The sequence below is a fragment of the Panthera tigris genome, chromosome B4 (genome assembly GCF_018350195.1).
Source record: "Panthera tigris isolate Pti1 chromosome B4, P.tigris_Pti1_mat1.1, whole genome shotgun sequence".
NCBI classification, from domain to species: Eukaryota; Metazoa; Chordata; class Mammalia; order Carnivora; family Felidae; genus Panthera; species Panthera tigris.
The window spans coordinates 135,486,675-135,507,847 of NC_056666.1; the positions used below are offsets into that span (position 1 = coordinate 135,486,675).

Sequence of the window (21,173 nt, forward strand, 5' to 3'; positions counted from 1 at the left end):
CTGTGAGATCGTGACCTGAGCCGAAAGCAAGAGTCAGGCACTCAGCTGACTGAGTCACCCAGACGCCCCAGAGAGTTTTGTGTTTTTGTGTAAGTTTATTTAACTGTGTCTTCTCCCTCCCTTTCAGAGTTTGGAGCCTCTTCCAGCCAATGGACCTGATTTCGGGGCATTAGGAGAAGAAGCTGAGTTTGTTGAGGTTGAACCTGAGGCTAAACAGGAGATTCTCGAAAACAAAGATGTGAGTTTTTGTTGAAGTGCTTGATGAAGTCACTGCCAGGGACACTGGCTTCCATAGAGCCCCAGGGAGACAGAGGATTGACCTGTCTCAGTGCCTTCATTGAAGAAGAGTTTATAGCCAACTGTTTTGGAAAGGCTGGTGATTTTTAGAAAAATAGCTTCTGGTTTTAGAGAAATAGTTTATTTATTTTATTTTATTTTTTTTGTATACTTTATTGTCAAATTGGTTTCCATACAATACGCAGTGTTCATCCCAACAGGTGCCCTCCTCAGTGCCCATCACCCACCTTCCCCTCTCCCCCACCCCCCATCAACCCTCAGTTTGTTCTCAGTATTTAAGAGTCTCTTATCGTTTGCCTCGCTCCCTCTCTGTAACTTTTTTTTACCCCCTTCTCCTCCCCCATGGTCTTCTGTTAAGTTTCTCAAGATCCACATGTGAGTGAAAACATATGGTATCTGCCTTTCTTTGCCTGACTTATTTCACTTAGCATAATACCCTCCAGTTCCATCCACGTTGCTGCAAATGGCCAGATTTCATTCTTTCTCATTGCCAAGTAGCATTCCCTTGTATATATAAACCGTATCTTCTTTATCCATTCGTCAGTTGTTGGACATATAGGCTCTTTCCATAATTTGGCTGTTGTTGAAAGTGCTGCTATAAACATTGGGGTGCAAGTGCCCCTATGCATCATCATTCCTGTATCCCTTGGGTAAATTCTTAGCAGCTATTACTGGGTCATAGGGTAGTTCTATTTTTAATTTTTTGAGGAACCTCCACACTATTTTCCAGAGCAGCTGCACCAGTTTGCATTCTACCTGGGGAAGTTTAGACAGACATTTTTATATTTATGTTATTTAAAAAAACAAAACAAAAACCTAAGCATTTCAAGGACAGACCCAAATTATAATTAAGTTTATACTGTGTCCAGAAAAAAGAGTGAAACTTTTCCTAAACCTTGCTCCCTTTGAAATTTAAATCCAGCTGCAGAAGTGTAAGCACGTTTTCAGTGATTATATGATGAAGACCTTTTGCAATATTCTGATTACCCTCAGTTATGCATTTCCTTAATATCCGCTATTATCTCTGCTTTATTTCTCTGTTACTCATTGCCATCTACTAAACTGTAAACTTGTCTATTGCAAGCCCCTTTAGAAGGTAAGCTCCGTTGACTCAGGAATTTATGTCCTGTTCACTACTATACCCTCAATGTTTAGAATAAGACCTGGCTTGTAGGTAATCGGTGCAGTGCACTGTCACTGAATAAATGAATTAAGTAAGCATCTACAGACAGGGAGGTGAGAGGCTCTGAGCCAGCATGTATCATGCTTCTTGAAATGCGCACAAGCACTCTAGCAAGATGCGCAGTTATTAAGTTGGAGGTCGTAGCATCAGCGATCATCTGGCTACAGAGACCTTGTAAGTGTCAGTCACAGGAGGTAAACACCTGGCAAAAAATAGGTTCAGATAACCAGTTGTTCTAACAAGGCAGGAAAATAAATAAAGTCTGGAATGAAGAAGGGTGGATCATTAAACTTGAAAAAAAATCCTTGACTGACTTTTCAGACATTTGTCTTTAGCCTTGATCTCTTGCTGTGTCTCATACCTAATAATCAGTGTCCTTTTACAACTACGTGCAAAAGAATGAAACTGGACCACTTTCTTTCACCATATACAAAAAAGAAACTCAAAATGGATTAAAGACCTAAATGTGAGACCCGAAACCATAAAAATCCTCGAAGGGAGCACAGGCAGTAATTTCTCTGACATCAGCAGTAGCAATTTTTTTCTAGATGGGTCCCCTGGGGCAAGGGAAGCAAAAGCAAAAATAAACTGTTGGGGCTACATCAAAATAAAAAGCTTCTGCACAGCAAAGGATACCATCAACAGGATGAAAAGAGAACCTATGGAATGGGAGTAGATGTTTGCAAATAAAGGGTTAGTATCCAAAATGGACAAAGAACTTATATAACCGAACACCAAAAAGAGACAAATAATCCAATTAGAAAATGGGCAGAAGACATGAACAGACATCCAAGGAAGACATCCAGATGGCCAACAGACACATGAAAAGATGCTCCCCATCACTCATCATCAGGGAAATGCACATCAAAACCACATTGCGATGTCATCTCACGTCTATCAGAATGCGTAGAATCACCCACAGAAGAAATGATAGGTGTGAGCAAGGATGTGGAGAAAAAGGAACCCTCATGCGCTGTTGGTAGGAGTGCAACTTGGTGCAGCGACTGTGGAAAACAGCATGGTGCTTCCTCAAAAAGTTAAAAACAGAACTAACCTATAATCTAGCAATTGCACTACTGGGTATTTACCTCCAAAACACAAAAACACTGATTCTAAGGGATACACGCACCCCTACATTTACTGCAGTATTATTTACAGTAGCCAAATTATGGAAGGAGCCCAAATGTCCGTCAACAGACGGACACACACACACACACACACACACTGGAATATTACTCAGACAACAAGAATGAAACCTTGACATTTACAAGGATGTGGACAGAACTAGAGAGTATAATCCTAAGTGAAGTAAGTCAGAGAAAGACAAATACCACATGATTTCACTTGTATGTGGAATTTGCGAAATGAACAAAAAGAGACAAACCAAGAAACAGAGGTGTTTTTTTTTTTGTTTTTTAAGTTTGTTTATTTTTGACAGAGATGTGGGCAGGGGAGGGGTGGAGAGTCAGAGAGGCACAGAATCCGAAGCAGGCTCCAGGCTCCGAGCTGTCAGCACAGAGCCCGACGTGGGGCTCGAACCCACGGACCGCGAGATCATGACCTGAGCCGAAGTGGGATGCTTCACCCACTGAGCCACCCAGGCGCCCCAAGAAACAGACTCTTAACCATGGAGAGCACACTGATGGTCACCAGAGGGGAGGTTGGGGGGGGGGCGGGGGATGTGTGGAAATAGGTGAAGGAGGCTAAGAGGACACTTACTGTGGGGAGCACAACGTAATGTGTGGGAGTGTTGAATCACCACTATACATCTGAAACTCATATAACACTGTATGTTATCTCCACTGCAATTGGAAAAAAACCAAAACGGCATTTAAAACCAAAAAATGACAATCAGTGTCCCTTTGTCACATTTAGGTGGTCGTTCAACACGTTCATTTTGATGGACTCGGAAGAACCAAAGATGATCTCATCATATGTGAAATTGGAGATGTTTTTAAGGCGAAAAACCTTATCGAGGCAAGTTCTCTCTGCTTGGCCCTGTTTCCCATTCCCTCCCGAGGAACCTCCGCGTCTGTCTCAAACCACTGAGCTGCGCCCCAGCCTCTCTGCGCGTGACCTTGCCCCCCACCCTGAAGGGGAGCCTGGGTGCGCCCAGGCTGAGCCTCCCCAGTCCCCCCGAGCGCCTCCCGCAAACCTAATGTGTGTTTGCACGCGCCCTCGCCTCTGGTCCCTCCTGCCCCAGAGGCTGGTCCGTCCCGTGTTCTTCGCCGCCCCCCAGCGTTGTCGTAGGCACCACGGCTGGCTCTCTCCCTGGCACCCCGCTCGGTGCTCCAGCGTGCTCCCACGTGTGGTGGGTGCTCCGCTGTTAGCCACTCCTGCTGTCACCTTGCGGCCTTGGCTCCGTTTATCCCCTGGTCTCTGTCCTGGATGTCAGCATCTCCGGTCCTCTCCCTGGAGGGCGCCTTCTGTCCTTCTCGGCCCTTGGAACCACATTGGACATGTCCGGGCAGAGTCCCCAACAGCCTCCTCCAGGTGGCCCCTGTCAGTACCTGATGTGGGAAACTGTTGGGGTTCGGAGCTGTTGGCCGAGAGAGAATTCTTGAGATGTCGTGGGTGCAAAAAGGTGGTTTTATTAAAGCGTGGGGACAAGGACCCGTGGGCAGAAAGAGCTGCCCCAGGATTGTGAGGAGTGACTGGTTACGTACTGGGGGAGTTGGGGGGGTTTCCAAAAGGACTTTCAGATGCTAAAGAGGATTCCTAAGATACTGGAGGCCTGGCTGAGGTCAAGCTAAGGTGGCTTTTCCCTCCAGCAAAGCATTAACATTGAGACCTTAGGGAGCTCCTGGAGGAATGTTCTACTCTGCCTGCCTCAGGTGTTTGTCAGTGCGCTGCAGATGGTAAGGAATTTTAGTTCTATCTACGTTTCCTTTTTGCCTTTGTTCCCCACATCAGTACCCAGCTGTTTGGCCTTTCTCACCTTAAGGAAATTGCTATTTAGGGGCGCCTGGGTGGCTCAGTCGGGTAAGCAACTTCAGCTCAGGTCATGATCTCACGGTCTGTGAGTTCAAGCCCCGTGTCGGGCCCTCTGCTGACAGCTCGGAGCCTGGAGCCTGCTTCGGATTCTGTGTCTCTCTCTGTGCCCCTCCCCTGCTCATGGTCTGTCTCTCTCACTCTCAAAAATGAATAAATGTTAAAAAAAAAAAACAAAAAAGACTAAAGTTGACAGCCTGGAGCCTGGTTCGGATTCTCTGTCTCCCACTCTGGCCCCCCTGACACGCACGTGCAATCTCAAAAATAAAGAGAGAAACATTAAAAACAGAGATTAAGGTAATACATAAGCACAGTGTGATGGTCCCCAGGGCATTGAGGTGAAAGGTAGGTATCCCCACCCCCACCGGCCCCGGGCTCGCTCTGCAGAGGTAGCGGGGCTGGGGCTCCTTGTGCAGCCTTTCCGTGATAACCGCTTTGTTTCTGCACCTTTCATTTTTGACGCTGCATGGAGAGCTCTTTTGTGGAACTCATGCCCACCTGCCGGTTGAAATACCTGGTCGTCCTCCTCCAGTGCTTCGTCCGTCCGTCCCCTCACGCGTCCCGTCTCAGCGGGGCTCTCTTCTTGGTGGCTCGGCACCAAGCACTAAACCTCCGTCCTGGCCACTAGAGGAAGACAGTCTCTTTTCCTTCTCTCACAGGTGATGCGCAAATCTCACGAAGCCCGGGAGAAATTGCTTCGCCTGGGAATATTTAGACAAGTGGATGTTTTGATCGACACATGTCAAGGTACCTACCTGTTGTTGGCCTAGTGTCTCTGATTTCCCCTCCCGCCCATCCCGCGGGATCACGAAAGCTGTACGTGTGGCCGGACGTAGATTGCTCCTGGAGGTGTATCGAGCACATAGGTAGTTGGCCGTCCCAGGGGTGTAGCTGGGATGATGGTGGTGAGTTTTATGTCAGGCTGAGGGAAGACCGGTGAACTTTGAAGATACTGTCGTCTGAACCTGTAGATGGTGCAGGCCTTCTGAGAAGGATCGCGAGGAAGGGGGCCAGGCTTCATTCGGGGTGGCCCGGCCCAGCAGGTGTCCGAATGGGCTCTTGGCAGACAGGTTCCACCTACACGTGTGCTCTAAACAGGAGGGTGCCGGGAATCAAGATCTCACTTTTTTCGTTTTTGCTCGTTTGCCGTTTGACATTGTGCGAGCCTGTCCACCTAGTCAACGTTTCTTCTTTGACCGATGAGCGCCTGCTTCGGGCAGGCCCTGTGCTGGGTACCAGGGTGAGTCCAGCGCCAGACCTTCCAGTCCGGTGGAGCAGGGCCAGGGCGGCCAGCTCCTCTGTGCCCTCGGGGAGAGCCCCGGGCGAGGCTCTGCCCTCCGCGCGGGCCCGGGACTACTGTCGTTGCAGGAAACGTGTTTCCAGATAAGGAAACCAGGGCTCAGAGAGGCTCAAGTTGCCCCAGTGACCCAAGTGGCCCTTGCTGCTACTCCAGAGTGCTCTCCTCCTGGCAGGTCTTGTTGGCAGCTTGTAGCCTTTGCGTTCTCCTGCCTGTCGTAAACGTGACGTGCACGTGGTCCATGGGGGCGCCTCCGTCGGGTTCTCCGCGCCGGCTGCCCGCTAGAATTACCCGGGAAGTTGTGAAAAAGAACGGTTAGGGCAGTGAACTGTTCCGCGTGGTTCTGTGGCGGGGGTGCTCGACATCAACCATCTGTCAGACCCTCTAGGATGTACAGCACCGAGAAGGGACCGTGCAGATCTCCCTGTATTTCCTCCTGATGTCTCGCTATTGATGTGTGACTTGTGACAGACGTCCCACACCGATGCAAGATGATCGCAGACAGAAGTGTGTCGGGGTGGGGGTGGCTCTATGGGGACTCTCTATACTTTCTGCCTGATTTTTCTATAAACCTAATGCCTCTCGCAACAGTGAAGTCTATTGATTTAAAGAAAAAAAAAAAAATGGTGCCAAGGCTGCACCCTGGCCTGTGTCTGAGGATCCAGTGTTTAGGCAGCTCGCCACATGTGGCCGCTGCCCAGCCAGGGTGGCAGGGTGGGTCCTGCCCTTCTGTGAGCGGCCCCCAGGCCTTGCAGAGCTCGGCCCTGCTCCCTGGCACCCCGGGGCACGTGGCGGGCACCGAGGCAGCTGCAGACTCTAATCACCCCGCAGGCACCGCACCCCTGGCTCCGCAGGAGGACGAGGACAGTTGCCTCTTAATTTGTGCTGAACTGCTTGGTCGTCCTTCGGGGTTGCCGCGGTCCCTCTGGTCACAGGAATTCTGCATTTAATGTCAGTTGCACTGAGGCCCCACGTGTTTTCAAGGACCCCTAGCAAATGCCCTCAGCAAATGACGTGTGCTGAGATATCCTGCTGCTTGTAGTTCCCTCCTTGTAGCGAAGTCTGACTGTTTTTGGTCTCTTCTGCCACAGGAGCCAGACACAGCTTTTCAGGTGTAGGAGCACATTGTGATTTTTGTGTCGGAGTGTTCTCAAACTTAAAGATAGAGGGTGTGTTTTCCGAAGATCGTAAAGCACACTGACTTCAGAAGGCTCTGTCTCCTTGTTAGCAGTGGGACCTAAGTGAAACCACGGGTTCTAGCTGTCCTACTGACCAGTATTTCTCGTACGCTTAGGTGATGACGCCCTTCCAAACGGGTTGGACGTTACCTTTGAAGTAACCGAACTGCGGAGACTGACGGGCAGTTACAACACCATGGTTGGGAACAACGAAGGCAGTATGGTATGATGTACTTCCTCGCGGTGGAACTTTCACTTAGGAGCTTTGAAAGTGTGCCGGTTCTCAAGACTGAGGGTGGGTTTAAGACTCTGTCACACACCGCCGTCTCTGCGGGCTAATGCGTGGATTCTCAGCGATCTTCCTAGGATTGATCATAGTATGTTGTAGTCGTTCATTTAATTATGCTTCCAGTTAGTTAACGTGCCGTGCTACCTTAGCGTGGGCACTCGAGGTAGCGATTCAGCAGCCCCACGCACCGGACCCCCGGTGCTCCTCACCTGCTTCACCCATCCCGACCGGAGTTACGTTATAGATTGTTTGACGACGATAGTAACGTCAGTGGTTCATTAGGGATGATTTGGGGGGTGTTTGTGTTAAGTTTTCTAGTTCAAATTCTCCTGATTCCCCGGCTTTGCAGTTAGCAAGTAGGGCCTGTCTGTCGTCATCAGGCGTATGTGGGGAGCACATGCACTCAGCATGTTTGTTTTTTCTTTTTTAACGTTTATTTCTGAAGGAGAGACAGAACTTGAGCGGGGGAGGGGCAGACAGAGAGACACACACACAGAATCGGAAGCAGGCTCCAGGCTCCGAGCCATTAGCACAGAGCCCGATGCAGGGCTCAAACCCACGAACCGCGAGATCATGGCCTGGGCTGAAGTCGGACGCTTCACCGACTGAGCCACCCAGGCGCCCCCAACAAAGGCGTGTTTTGATGAGTAAAAGCAATTCCAGATGAAAGGCAAGCCCTTCAGTCTGCATTTTTGTCCTGTGTTTAGGAGGGCCCCTTGGCAGAGTCCTTCTTAACAGCTGCCATTCCTCCCCTTTAAACCACTGCTGTCTTTCTGTTCCTCTTAGGTGCTTGGCCTCAAACTCCCTAATCTTCTAGGCCGTGCAGAAAAGGTGACTTTTCAGTTTTCCTACGGAACGAAAGAAACTTCGTATGGCCTGTCCTTCTTCAAACCACGGCCTGGAAACTTCGAAAGAAAGTAGGAAGCCAAATAGATCGTTGAGTACGGTGGCTTGGCTGGTTTAAGAGTTAAAGTAGAGGCCTTGGTTGCGAAAAGACACTTGACAGGATCGGCTGACGCTTCTGCCCTGTCACAGCGTGCCGTAGCTTTCCTCCTGAAGATGAACCCCAGAAGTGTATTTTTAAGTCTGTTGATTTAAACGTGTACAAGTTATAATCCCTGTTTCAGCTGTTAAAGCTCTGTCCCGTTGTCTCCTAGTTTCTCTGTAAACTTGTATAAAGTCACCGGCCAGTTCCCTTGGAGCTCACTGCGGGAGACGGACAGAGGGGTGTCGGCAGAGTACAGCGTGAGTAACCTCCCGCCCTTCCCTTTCGTGCGCTTGCGTGGGGGACCAGGCGCCTGCGTGGCTGACTGCCAAAGTCAGCAAGTGGGGGCGGGCCGGGGGCGGGCCGGGGGCGGGCAGGCCTGGCAGCGGGCTGGCTCTCGCAGCGTGCGCGTCGCGGCCGGGGTCACCTTCTGTCCTTGGCCCTCTGCTGTCGGCTGCTTTCCCGGCTGGGCGCCTTGCCACGGGCCACGCTTGGACTGCCGGGGGTCAGAGAGTGGCCCGGCTCCGTCGTGGCGGCCGCGCTCCTGGCTTCCCGTGGGGCCGTGTGCTCATCCTCCCGTGGATGTGCTGAGGCCGACAGCTTCTGAGAGGCGGAAGGTCGCTTCAGGTTCCCGAGGGCCTCCCTCACTGGTTCGCCCTGAAGTGTGCTTCCAGCAGGATGTGGCGAAGTGCAGCCAATGGCATTCCTGCCGTTGGACCACTTTCTGGCTTCCTGACGACCCTGCCCTCTTTGCCTTCCTTTTTACACTCGTGCCGCCTCCTCCCCTCCTGCTCGGGCTTCGGTTAGCGAGGAAAGACGGCACACGGTGCTGAGTAAAAGCAGTTCTCCAGGGGCGGCCTTCAGACCGGCAGCATGGCCTCGCCCGTGAGCTGCTTAGAAATGCAAGTTCCCGGGCCCGCCGGCCTGCCGAAGCAGCATCTTGGGGCGTCTGCCCGCCTGCTCCCTGGCGGTTCTGGTCTGAGAGCCCCTGCTGGAGCCCTGCCGTCACCCCCGGGGCTTGAGCGCTGCCGTGCCGCTCGGCCCTTGTCGGCACGGGGGACGCTGGCCACTCGGGCTCCTCAGCCTCGCAGACAGACCAGGGTCGGGGAAGCCCCCGGCACGGAGGCGGACCGGCGGCCGCTGGCTCAGGACGCGACGTGAGCATTTGTAGCTCCGTTTTTTGATTCTCTGTGTGGCCACCTGCCCTGTGTGACAGGAGTAGCCCTCAGACACCTTCCCGCCCTGTGCAGGGTGGGGAAGGGCCCCCCCCAAACCCGGCTGACGCTGCCCTCTCCGGAGGCCACCGGCAGTGTGCCAGGGACCGCAGGCTTTCTCCCCATCCTTCTCCCGTGCCCCCGCTTTATCCCCTCCCGCTGCCCTTCCTGCCCACCGTTCAAAATAACGCATCTTAGGTATTTAACTGGTTGGCCGTGTGACGACGCCTCCTCCTGAGGCCCCACTGGGGACGACTCCCCGTGTGTGCTTACAGTTTCCCATTTGGAAGACCAGCCACACGGTCAAGTGGGACGGCGTGTGGCGGGAGCTGGGCTGCCTCTCGAGGGCGGCGTCCTTCGCCGTGCGGAAGGAAAGCGGGCACTCGCTGAAGTCCTCTCTTTCGGTAAGGGCTCCCCCGTCCCACTGCGATTCGCAGGCGTTGGGAGGGTAGTCTCCACGACACCGGGGACCGAGGAGGGCCGTGGGTTGGGCGGCTGGTGGCACCGCCCCTGTTACTGTGGGCACCGTCAGTGGTGCCAGCAGAGGTGTGCCTGAGAGCCGGTCCTGGGGTGTAGCCGGAAGCTGGCAGAGGTCACTCAGGTCAGGGTCAAGCTCCTTGAGAGGTCTGCCCCACCCTGCGGGCCCCCTCAGCTGTGAAATAGGGACGAGGTGCTGCTTTCCCAGAGGGATTTTCTGACGACGAAGTGACGTGATAGGGCGAGGGATGCGGCCGGGAGCCCAGTCTGAGGTTGGTGCTCAGGAAGCGCTCCTTGTCGCCCGACGCGCCCACTCACAGCGAAATGCCCGATGCGCACGCGCGTCTCTTCCAGCACGCGATGGTCATCGACTCCCGGAATTCCTCCATCATGCCCAGGAGAGGTGCTTTGCTGAAAGTTAACCAGGTACCCTTCCTTCGCAGCGTGTGACCTGCTGGCCGGTGACCCGGGAGGGGAGAGAGCCCCACACGGGAGGCACATTCTGTATACGGCGCGCCTTCCTTTAATTATGGAGATTGTTCTAGAACGGCTGGAGGTGGTGTCGGCTCTGGACCCGTTCCCCGTAGTGCCGTGTCCTGCGTCCACAGACGGAGCGGGGGTGGGGTTCTGGCCTCGGGGCTGGGGTCACTTCCTAGGCCGGGAGGAGGGTTGTGAGTGGGCCGAATGAGTCCCTTGGCACTGGTTAGACACCTCAAGGCAGAGAGTGTGGATGCCGGCCGGGTGGCACCCTGGTTGTCCGCCTGGCCTTCGGGATGAGAGGACCAGCGAGAAATCAGATTTTTTCTGGGACGGGCCGAATTGTACACGATGGGCGAGTTCTGTTTTCCAAACGCTGGTTGGGCGAAACGAGCCGGGCTGCCGGTCTTTCTCGCTCACGTACGGGAGTCACTGTGCAGCTGTTCACTAAGTTTGAGGCCTCTCCGTTTCTGACAGTCCCCCGGTACCTTCTAGAACAACTAGAATCGAGCTTCTAGGAGACAGACAGAAGCGATCTCTTGCCCGTTTAAAAATACAAAACAACAAAATTAAAGAGCCCTCGCAGTGACGTGGTGTCGAAGCCTGGGCCTAAGTCTGCCTGCTCCGTTTTGACCTGCGAATTCTTCTCCCACAGGAACTGGCCGGCTACACCGGAGGGGACGTGAGCTTCATCAAAGAAGATTTCGAGCTTCAGTTGAATAAACAGCTCATATTCGACTCAGTGAGTGTCCAGCCGGAACGGCCACCTGCATTTTTGTCCCCTGTTGTCAGGAGCTCAGGTCCGAGGTAGTGAAGGCGTGACCCAGACCACAAGCGCAGAACATTCGTGCTTGACCTTTTCAACCTAGCCAGGGTTGAGGAAACTCTGGGGAGAAGCGATCCTTTTTCTCTTTATAAGGAACCCGTCAGCCATTTTATGCGGGACCCAGGAGAGCAGCTTCCCCGTTTGTCGGCTCGGGGCCGTCGTGGGAACGTGTATGGAGGACAGAGGAATGTGCCTCCTTTCCCTCCTAAGGTCACTTCCCTAGAAATTCTGAGTCTTCACCTTATTTTGCTGAGTCTGCAGGGCTCTGGGCACTTCCAGGAGTTTCTTTTCTAGATCTTTAATCCAGTTTGGTCTGGTTTCTCCTGACTTGCTCAGGAATGGGGAGTAAGTGACCGGATTCTGACCGAGGCACAGGAGCCCCTGACGTGTTCTCCCGTCCTCCCAGAGCCCCGGGGACTGGGGACAGCTCTCTGTGCCCTGCCCCCCCTTCCCCCGACCTGTGCCCTTTGCTACCGTAAAACTCGGGGAGCCAGCGTGAATGAAATGATACACCGGTCTGTGTCTGAAGTCCCTTATCACTGCTCCCGGCCAGGCCTGGGCTCATCACTCCTTGAATTTCCTTCCTGCCTTTCTCCTGCTGCTGCTGGTCCGGTGGCCTCGCTGTTGTCCAGTTCAGTGAGCTGCTCCAGGTCCCCTCCCCGGGCCTCGCCACAGCCCGTGACCTCATCATCACTGGGTGCCGTCGTTTCAGTGGTCTCCCTCCATTTCCTCTTGGTGGAGTCCTGTCGTGGCCTGTCACACTCCCCCTGGATTCTCGGCGAGAGGTCCTACACAGCCACGGTCCCTGGGGCGTCTCGTCCCGCCTGGGGCTGCAGCTCCGTCCTTGTGCCGTGCTCCCAGAGCTGGGCACGGTCCTCCCTCCCGCCCCCCCGCGTCATGTGCTGCCAGGCCTTTTGACTGTGTTCCTCCTCGCAGACGCTTCAAATTCGGCACGTCTGAAACCAGCTCTTCCCTCCCTCCCAAATCTGTACCTGACCCGGGCTCCCGAGTCCGCTGGCTCACACACCTGTCCGCCCAGCTGCCCTTGACTGCCCTTGACTGCCCTTGACTGCCCTTGACTGCCCTGACCGCTCAGAGCCCTCGCCCTGAAGGCCACCAGGCGCCAGGTCCTGCCTCTTCGGGCCGCTCAGTGTCACTCAAATCCCATGCCGCTCTTTCCCGCCATGGCAGGGATGTCCTTTTCTGGGCAATGTCTGCTCCCCCTTCTCCTCCACACCGCAGACGTGCTGGTCTTTCTGAAATGCAAGCCGTGGGGTACCGCTGTCCTGCGTGAAGGGGGTGCTGTTGACGGGGCACGCAGTCTGTGGTCCCATCTCTGTCCCCTTCTCCCCGTACTTTGGCTCTGCTAAACTTACGTCCCGTCTCCCAGAAGGACGAGGATCTTTCACGTCCAGGCACTCGTACTTTGTCTTCTGCTGGGGTCCCTTCTCTCTGCTGTTGGCTGGCCTCTCGTCCCAGCCTTGTTAACGGTTTGGCACAGGCTCACCTCCTGTAGGCCTCCTCTGACCCCCGGGCCAGGTCGGGGCTCCTGCTCGGTGCTCCCAGCTCCTGTGCTTGTCTCTAGGTGTCACTCATCACCACCCCTCACCCACCACATCTGTATCGGCTGCCCAGCGCCGTCTGGGCACCAGAAGTACCTCAGGAAGTAGAACGCGGCTCCTGCCCCCTCACGTTCTAGTGAAGGGAGACCCACAAGCAGGTCCGTGTGTGTGTACAATTTAGCAGGCGGCGAGCGTCCTGAGGAATGAGACGACAGAGTAAAGAGAAAGCGGCCCCAAGTGGGTGCTGTCTTCTGTAAGATAGTCCGGGAAGGCATCCTGGGTGAGGCAGCAGAACCCAGGGCAGAGCGGGGGAGCCAGCCGCAGGCTGTCTGGGCACGAGCTGTGTGGGGCCTGTTCCAGGATGAGCCAGGGTCTGCCGGGGCCACACAGGGGGAGGAGGAGGGAGAGTGCAGGGAGGACAGAGGTTGGACCAGGTGGCAGAGGGCTTTGGGCACCGCCGTGAAGGTGACACTGGTTTCCTCCGGGAGGGAGGCCCAGTTTGGTGTCACCGTCAGGGTGAACGGGCGCCCGTAGGAAGCAGGGAGCGCTGCTGGGGGCTTAAAGGGCCCGCTAGAGATCAGGACACATGGAAAGGCGCCGTCCCCTGGCCGCGTGGGGCGTGTCTCCCACCTCGCTCAGCCTCGCCCCTCCTGGAATCAAAGCCCTGGAAGCCATGCCCTGCTGGGGCTTTGGGCTTGGGGTTTGCTTGTGTTCCTGTGTCTTCTTTGAAATTGAAAGTGGCAGGTTTTCGGAGTATCCACAAAAGACTGTCACCAAGCCAGATGTTCGCGGCGTGTAGCCCCCAGCGCAGAGCTCTGCACCTGCTCGTGGCCAGATCTTGGTGTGGTTTCCAGCCCAGGGGGCTCGTCGCCAGGAAGGGGCGTGGAAGAAAACGGCTGTGTGTCTGTGTTTCTGCAGGTGTTTTCCGCATCTCTCTGGGGTGGGATGTTGGTGCCCATTGGCGATAAGCCCTCAAGTATTGCCGACAGGTAAGCAGTAATGAGCGAGTGGGTATCTTGCACATGCTTGCCTTTGGCTCTTTTTGGTTGGTTTCTTAGAAGTGCTTTTAGAGAACCTTAACCATTTGGGAGAGGGAATATTTTAAATTTTATTTCAGTTTTTATGTTTAAGCTAACTTCAAAATATCCACCATACCTCATGCTGAATATGTTTTGCTTTTTTGATGGGGAGGGAGTTAACTCACTTCATAGTATTAAAAATCTTATATTCCCTTCTGAGCATGAGAGAATATAGTTCACACGCGTTGCAGAAACGTAAAAATAGACATTTAAGGAAGTAAAAAAAAAATCCTGCTCGGTGATCAACAGAGTTAACATTTGGAATTATTTCCTTCCAGTCTGTTATTTGTGGACGTGTGCTTGTGTGTGTGTGTGTGTGTGTGTGTGTGTGTGTGTGTGCGCGTTCATGTGCACATTATGTTGTCAACATACTATAATTTGCATACGCTTTTGTGGTCTCTCTGCTTTTAATTGTTTTGCATTTTGTTTTAAAGATTTTATTTATTTATTTATTTGTTTAATGTTTACCTTTGAGAGAGATGGAGAGACAGAGCATGAATGGGGGGAGGGCAGAGAGAGAGTGAGACCCAGAATCTGAAGCAGGCTCCAGGCTCCGAGCTGCCAGCACCTGGTTCCAACCCACGAACCATGAGATCATGACCTGAGCCGAAGTCGGACACTTAGCTGACTGAGCCATGCAGGTGCCCCTTAAAGATTTTAGTTTTGGGGCCCCTGGGTAGCCCAGTTGGTTGGGCGACCGACTTCGGCTCAGGTCATGATCTCATGGTCTGTGGGTTCCAGCCCCACATCGAACTCCATGCTGACTGCTCAGAGCCTGGAGCCTGCTTCCGATTCTGTGTTTCCCTCTCTCTTCTCCTACCCCCCTTGTGTTCTTTCTACCAAAAATAAGCAAACGTTAAAAAAAAAAAACAAAACTTTCGTTTTAAGTAATGCCTACACCCAACATGGGGCTCGAACTTACAACCCCAAGATCAAAAGTCGCATACTCCACTGACTGAGCCAAAACAGGTGCCCCTGTGTTCTCCCTGCTTTTTAAAAAGTTTTAAAGAAATTGTGGAGTAAACCATTATTCACCAAGTCATGAGAAATTGTTCGGAAGCTACATTTTAATGTTTCATTGTTTGCATCTAAGGAACCCTGTGAAGAATATGATTTTTTGTTTTATTTTTGAACAAAATGAAGTTTTGTTTTATTTTTGTTTTATTATTTTTTTAAATGTGTACTTATATTTGAGAGAGAGAGAGAGCAGGCAGGGGAGGGGCAGAGAGCTAGAGAGACACAGAATCCTAAGCAGGCTCCGGACTCTGAGCTGTCAGCACAGAGCCCGACACGGGGCTCGAACCTACAACTATGAGATCATGACCTGAGCCGAAGTCGGACAGTTGACCAACTGCACCCCCTAGGCGCCCCGAGAGTAACAATAATTCTATTTTGGTCTGTTTTCTTTTAGTATTATTTTTTGCTTTCTGTAAGTTGGGATTGTACTATTGTATAATTTTTGTCTTGCCTTTTTAAAAGTTAATGTCACACTGAGCACATAGGAGGTGGTTTTGAAACAGAGCTGTGACATAATGAATTCTTATAGACAGTAGATAATTCCTTTATAACGGACAGTCCACACTGTCCCTCGTCTCTATAGAGAGGTCTTTATTTGTGCCTCCTATCTCACTTATATCCCCCAGAAGTTTGAGGTGTTTGTTTAGATTTTTATGAAATGCCCCAGTACTCCTGTGCGTCTTCCCAGTCCTTCAAAGTTTTGCCAGGTGACAGTGTCGCTGATAATCCAGTAGCAGACGTGAGCCTCACTCGAGTGACTCGAGTGTTTTCTGCATTTCATTGTAGCTTGTAGGTTTTCCCCTGGTGACTTTCTTGTGCCATCTGCCATTCTTTTTTTTTTTTTTTAATTTTTTATTTTAACATTTATTTATTTTTGAGACAGAGAGAGACAGGGCATGAGCGGGGGAGGGTCAGAGAGAGAGGGAGACACAGAATCCGAAACAGGCTCCGGGCTCTGAGCTGTCACCCCAGAGCCCGACGCGGGGCTCGAACTCACGGACTGTGAGATCGTGACCTGAGCCGAGGTCGGATGCTTAACCGACTGAGCCACCCAGGCGCCCCTCGTGACATCTGCCATTCTGCTCTAGGTTTTACCTCGGAGGACCGACCAGTGTGCGTGGGTTCAGCATGCACAGCGTGGGGCCACAGAGCGAAGGTCAGTGTCTGCTCACGGTACCGCCGCGCCGAAATTAGGGTCATGTCACATTTTTGAAAGCGTGCGCGCCAGACCCTTGAACAAAGCGGCCCCCCCCCCACCCCCCCACGCAGGTGATCTGAGCATAATTTTGGACTTCCCGAAGACTCCACGACGAATGGCCTATCGGAGGCCTCACTGGTAACAGTCAGTCGTCACTTACTCTGTAGGTCGTGTGTCTCACGTACTCTATCCTCACGCTAAAGGAAGCTGCAGAAAAGAGACGGTTGTGAAGGAAATCGTGAGGAGGAGGAAACACTTTTACAAAACTGTACTTAGCGAACACTTGTGTGTAAGTGCACTTGCACGGCTCGCAGCGTGTCGTTCAGGGGTCAGCTCTGTTCCGGTTCCCACAGCATCACACGCTCCCGTTTCCCCACGGCGCAATTCACACCTGACACGGCGTGTATCCCACGGCAGGCGCGGGCAGGTAATTGTTGAGGGAACTGCGGAAAAATGAGAAAATCTAAGGGAAAAAACGCTCCGCGCCGACCCGTGGTCCCGCTCCCCAGCGATGACACGCGATACGCGTGAGTGTCCGTCGTCTGAACAAGCACCCTTCGCGCCGGTGTTCTGGTCCGTCCGCCCGCTGCGTTCCAACCTGCTCCCCCCACCGCCCTCAGGAACGCGTACGAGGAAGAGTTTTACGGGAACGAGTGCTGCGTCGTTTTTAATAACCTTCGTCTTTTTTTTGTTCGTCTTACTAAACATACTGTAACTTTTCTAAATGAGTAGATTTTGTCTTTGGGAGCAGTTTGAGGTTCACAGAAAAGTTGGGCAGAAGGTACAGAGAGTTTCCACGTCCGTCCCCTAGCGTCCTCGATGACCGGCGTCTCGCGTTAGTTTTCAAGTCATCTCCGCGTCCAGCGTGGGGCTCGAACTCACAACCCCGAGGTCAAGTTGCCGTCGTAAGGCAGCACTGACGCATTCTCACTAAATCCCCCGTCCGCATTCGGGCTCCCGCTGTGTGCTGTGGCGTCCCGTGGGTTCTGGCACGCAGCCACCGTTACGGCGCCCTCCAGAGTTCCACCCTCCCCCGCCCCATGCCTGACGACCCCCGAGCCGCCTCCTGTCTCCACGGTTCGGCCTTTTCCAGAGGCTCGCGTAGTTGGAATCCTACAGTACGCGCCCCTTTCACACCGGCCTCCCCGAGGTTCCTCTGGGTCTCTTACGGCGCGTTTGCTCGTGTCGTTCTGCTGCTGAGCGGCCTTCCTTGCGTGTCTGCGCCGTCTCCGTTCGCGGGCAGGTTTTGTCTGGACATAAAACCACAGCCTTCGACTGACCTGGGGAAATAGCAGTTCGAGCGGTTGCTGGGTCAGAGGGGAACAGTGTGTTGCCTTCGTACGAGATTGCCAGACCGTCTTCCGAGAAGGCGGCACGGCGTTTGCACGCCCGCGAGCGGTGAGTCGGGGAGACAAAGCTCTGGTCGGTTTTCACGGCCGCGCATCTCATCCCGTTGCCATACTCTCATCTTCCCAGACCACGTCCCAAGCGTTGGACATTCAGGTCGTCTTTTTTCGCACGATTAGGAAACAGTGTATCCGTGAATAAGCTGAGACTCTGTGCTCGAGTCTCTGTGCTCCTAAGTTTTACTCTATGATGTGAAGGTGTAGGTGTGGAATTGCTAGGTCAAGGATTTTGAATATTTTAAAGCTTTGCTTTGCTCTCTGGGAAGCCCGTTTCAGCCACACTTGTGCCGCAGGGTGTGAGAATTCCTGTTTTCTAGAACCCTCTCCGACATTGACACTCTATCCGAGGTATTTCCGCACGTTACTAAAAACTTGAAAAACATCATTTAAACGGATGTGTGCTATTCCGTTACAAAGTATTGGGCCCTGATTTTCTGAACTGTTCTTTTAGTATCTTTGTTGTCTCCGTTCTATAGTGTGACAAATAATGGCTGCCCTGTGCCTAAATTTTTGGACAGAGTATACATTTCTTGTCACTTGTTTTTAGAGTAGTTTATTAGTGTGTCATTTTTTTTAAAGAGAAGTAACACATCAGGGGTAGTGTTATCCTTTTCATTACAAGGAAGTACTATATAGTGACTCTATGGAAGTTTAGGAGTTTATCATGTGCCTGAAAATTAAAACACAATGACAGTCCACATGGTTCCCAATCAGCTAGACCATTGGGAAGAGTCTATGGGCAGGAACGTAAATTGTATAACTTTTAGTGAAAGTAGTTTGCTATTTCATAGTCCGTATCAAGAGCCTAAAATGTGCGAGGACTGTTAATAACAACTCCAGACTGAGAACTGGAAACCAAATGCCCGTCGACCCTAGAGTGGGTGAGCAATAGTGGTATCTTCACCCCGTGGACTATGACCCAGTGAGGAGGCCGAGTGAGCAAGAGCCCCTGGCCGAATACGCAGGAATGAGCCTCAGAAATGTGCAAAGTCAACAACAGCAAAGCCAGGCCCAGGGGAGGCGTCAGATGGGATTCGATCCACGTAAGGTTTAGAGACAGGCTGCAGCGATCTGTGCCTTGGACAGCAGGGGAGTGGTCGGCAAGGAGAGCGGAGCCTTCTGAGGGCTGCACACGCCTGTTTCCCAGTCTGGGTGTGTCCCCCGTGGGGAAACTGACCGAGCTGTGTGCTTAGGACGTGCGTACTTGGCTGTGTGCATACTATACTGCGAGACAAGGGCTTAAATGTGCTCGCAGGGGACTCCACGGGTTAGTGTCCACCTGCGTCCAGAAATTAGACACCAATATGGCAGTAGACGGGAACAGGTGAGTGTGGTATGCAAGTGATTATTCAGGCATTGAAATCACGTTTCCAACTATTAAACCAGCTTTTTAAAAGCAGGACTAAACTATACGTGTATGTATGTGATGACTCACATTTCATTTTCTGAAGGATTCCTCACACTTCACTGGGTGAAAGACACCAGCATGTTAGCTGATTGAGTGTTTTAATAGTAGAGATGAAAAGACGGGGCCACCTGGGTGGCTCAGTCGGTTGAGCGTCCGACTTCGGCTCAGGTCGTGATCTTGCGGTTTGTGAGTCCGAGCCCCGCGTCTGGCTCACTGCTGTCGGCTTGCCAGTCAGTGCAGAGTCCGCTTCTATCCTCTGTCCCCCCCTCTCTGCCCCTCCCCTGCTTACGTTCTCTCAAAAACAAATAAGCATCAGAAAAGAAATGAAAAAATATTTCCCCTTGTCTCTACTTCCCTAGACTTACCAGATTTTCTGCAATGAGTGTATTACTTTTATGACCCGAATAAAATAGGTTGTTTAAAAAGGTGGGCAGTTACTGGGAACTGGCGAACAGATACAGCTGACCTCCTGTCACTGGTCATTTTTGTTCCCTCTGGAAGGTCGGTACTAGAACAGGGACTGAGGAGACGGCTGGTCTTTGGATGAACACGCAGGTTGTTCCTTGAGGTTAGTCTTGGAGACGGCCCAGTTTTCTTTTTCGTGATTCCGTCATTTTGTGTTAAAGAGTACTGAGCAAGACTCTACAAATAGTGTCTTGCAACAAAGTATAAACGTTCAGGGTTATTTTTGTTTTCTTGTTGCTTTAACATCATAGTCATTTATAGTTAAAAAGGACTGGATGGGAGCATTTTTTAGAAATAATACATTTATATCTCAGTGGATAGCCTTCAATTTTGGCAAAAGTAACCTCGGTCAGAAAGAAGCGAGCAAACCGTAGGTGGCTACGAACCGTCGGCCATGGGCCCCTGCCCTGCGCATGTGGAGCTGGGCCTGCTGCTTCCCCGCACAGCGGGCACTGGGCGTGCTGGGCCTTCTGATGACGAGCACGGACGGCCGTTTCCCGACACCGCAGAGCCCCGTCCTGCGTTCTGGCCCGTGTTGTGCTCTTGAACCTGAGGCAGAGGAATCCACTTTCTTTGCCGGGCGGCCGCGATCCGGTAACCTAGCAGCCGTGGGAAAGGCGATTTCCGTGAGCTCTCTCGCCTCACCCCAAGTACTCTACAGATAGGATACATTTCTCGTGTCGTCCTTTTCTTTTTTTTTCTTTTTTTTTTTTTTTTTTTCAACGTTTATTTATTTTTGGGACAGAGAGAGACAGAGCATGAACGGGGGAGGGACAGAGAGAGAGGGAGACACAGAATCGGAAACAGGCTCCAGGCTCTGAGCCATCAGCCCAGAGCCTGACGCGGGGCTCGAACTCACGGACCGTGAGATCGTGACCTGGCTGAAGTCGGACGCTTAACCGACTGAGCCACCCAGGCGCCCCTCGTGTCGTCCTTTTCTAAACGACACTAGCATCGTTCTTCCAGTCCAAGCTTATAAAATAAACCAGGTGAGAAAGAAGTGCACCAGGTGAGGCCGGCATGGAGCCCCTGGATGGCTCAGTGAGTTGAGTGTCCCGGCTCCTGATTTCGGCCCGGGGCGTGGTCTCACAGTTTGTGGGATCAAGCCCCGCGTCAGGCTCTGCACCGACAGGTGCCGGCAGGGAGGCTGCTTGGGATTCCCGCTCTCCCTCCCTCTCCCTCCCTCTCTGCCCCTCCCCCGCTCTCGAGCGCACTCACTCTCTCAAAGTAAAGAAATAAACTTTAAAAAGAGGAAAATAAAAGAAACAAAGTGAGGTGGCCAGCACGGGGACTTGGCGAGCTTGCGCAGTGTGTGGCCTGCACACACACACACCCACCCACCCACACACACACACACACACACACGCACACACACACACACCCCTCGCTCGTACAGCTTGCGGGGCTTCCATGTGATTCTGCACGCGTGAGCCTTTGTTTTCTCTGCACCTGTTCCTTGACTAGGAGACTACCTGGGCGGAGAAGCGTACTGGGCCGGCGGCCTGCACCTGTACACCCCCTTGCCTTTCCGGCCAGGCCAGGGCGGCTTCGGAGAACTCTTCCGAACACACTTCTTCCTCAACGCGGGGAATCTCTGCAATCTCAACTACGGTAAGGCCTGGGGGGCTCGCAGACCGCCGCGGCACCGTGGCCTTTGTGTTTAAAGCACGGCGCGCGTGGCCTCCGTGTTAGATTTCGTAGTCTTTACGTTTAGAGACGGCCTCGCCTTACAAAAACTCCTGACGACGCCTGACGTGGTGCTCAGAATAAAACTGGTGAATGGAACACGGGTGAAAAATCGTCATCAGAGGCTGTCCTGCAAAA

General features: G+C 52.6%; 1 protein-coding gene across 1 annotated transcript in view; it reads left to right on the forward strand.

Annotated features, from left to right (window-relative positions):
* The window catches only part of SAMM50 (SAMM50 sorting and assembly machinery component), a 33,007-nt gene that overhangs the window by 4,313 nt on the left and 7,521 nt on the right, over positions 1-21,173 (forward strand). The window contains exons 2-13 of the mRNA XM_042993490.1: positions 128-238; positions 3,356-3,457; positions 5,131-5,218; positions 7,063-7,169; positions 8,022-8,152; positions 8,393-8,480; positions 9,710-9,838; positions 10,266-10,337; positions 11,044-11,130; positions 13,695-13,765; positions 15,961-16,028; positions 20,814-20,960. Coding sequence (XP_042849424.1) covers positions 128-238; positions 3,356-3,457; positions 5,131-5,218; positions 7,063-7,169; positions 8,022-8,152; positions 8,393-8,480; positions 9,710-9,838; positions 10,266-10,337; positions 11,044-11,130; positions 13,695-13,765; positions 15,961-16,028; positions 20,814-20,960 — 1,201 coding nt within the window. The remainder of the gene's footprint in view (positions 1-127; positions 239-3,355; positions 3,458-5,130; positions 5,219-7,062; positions 7,170-8,021; positions 8,153-8,392; positions 8,481-9,709; positions 9,839-10,265; positions 10,338-11,043; positions 11,131-13,694; positions 13,766-15,960; positions 16,029-20,813; positions 20,961-21,173) is intronic.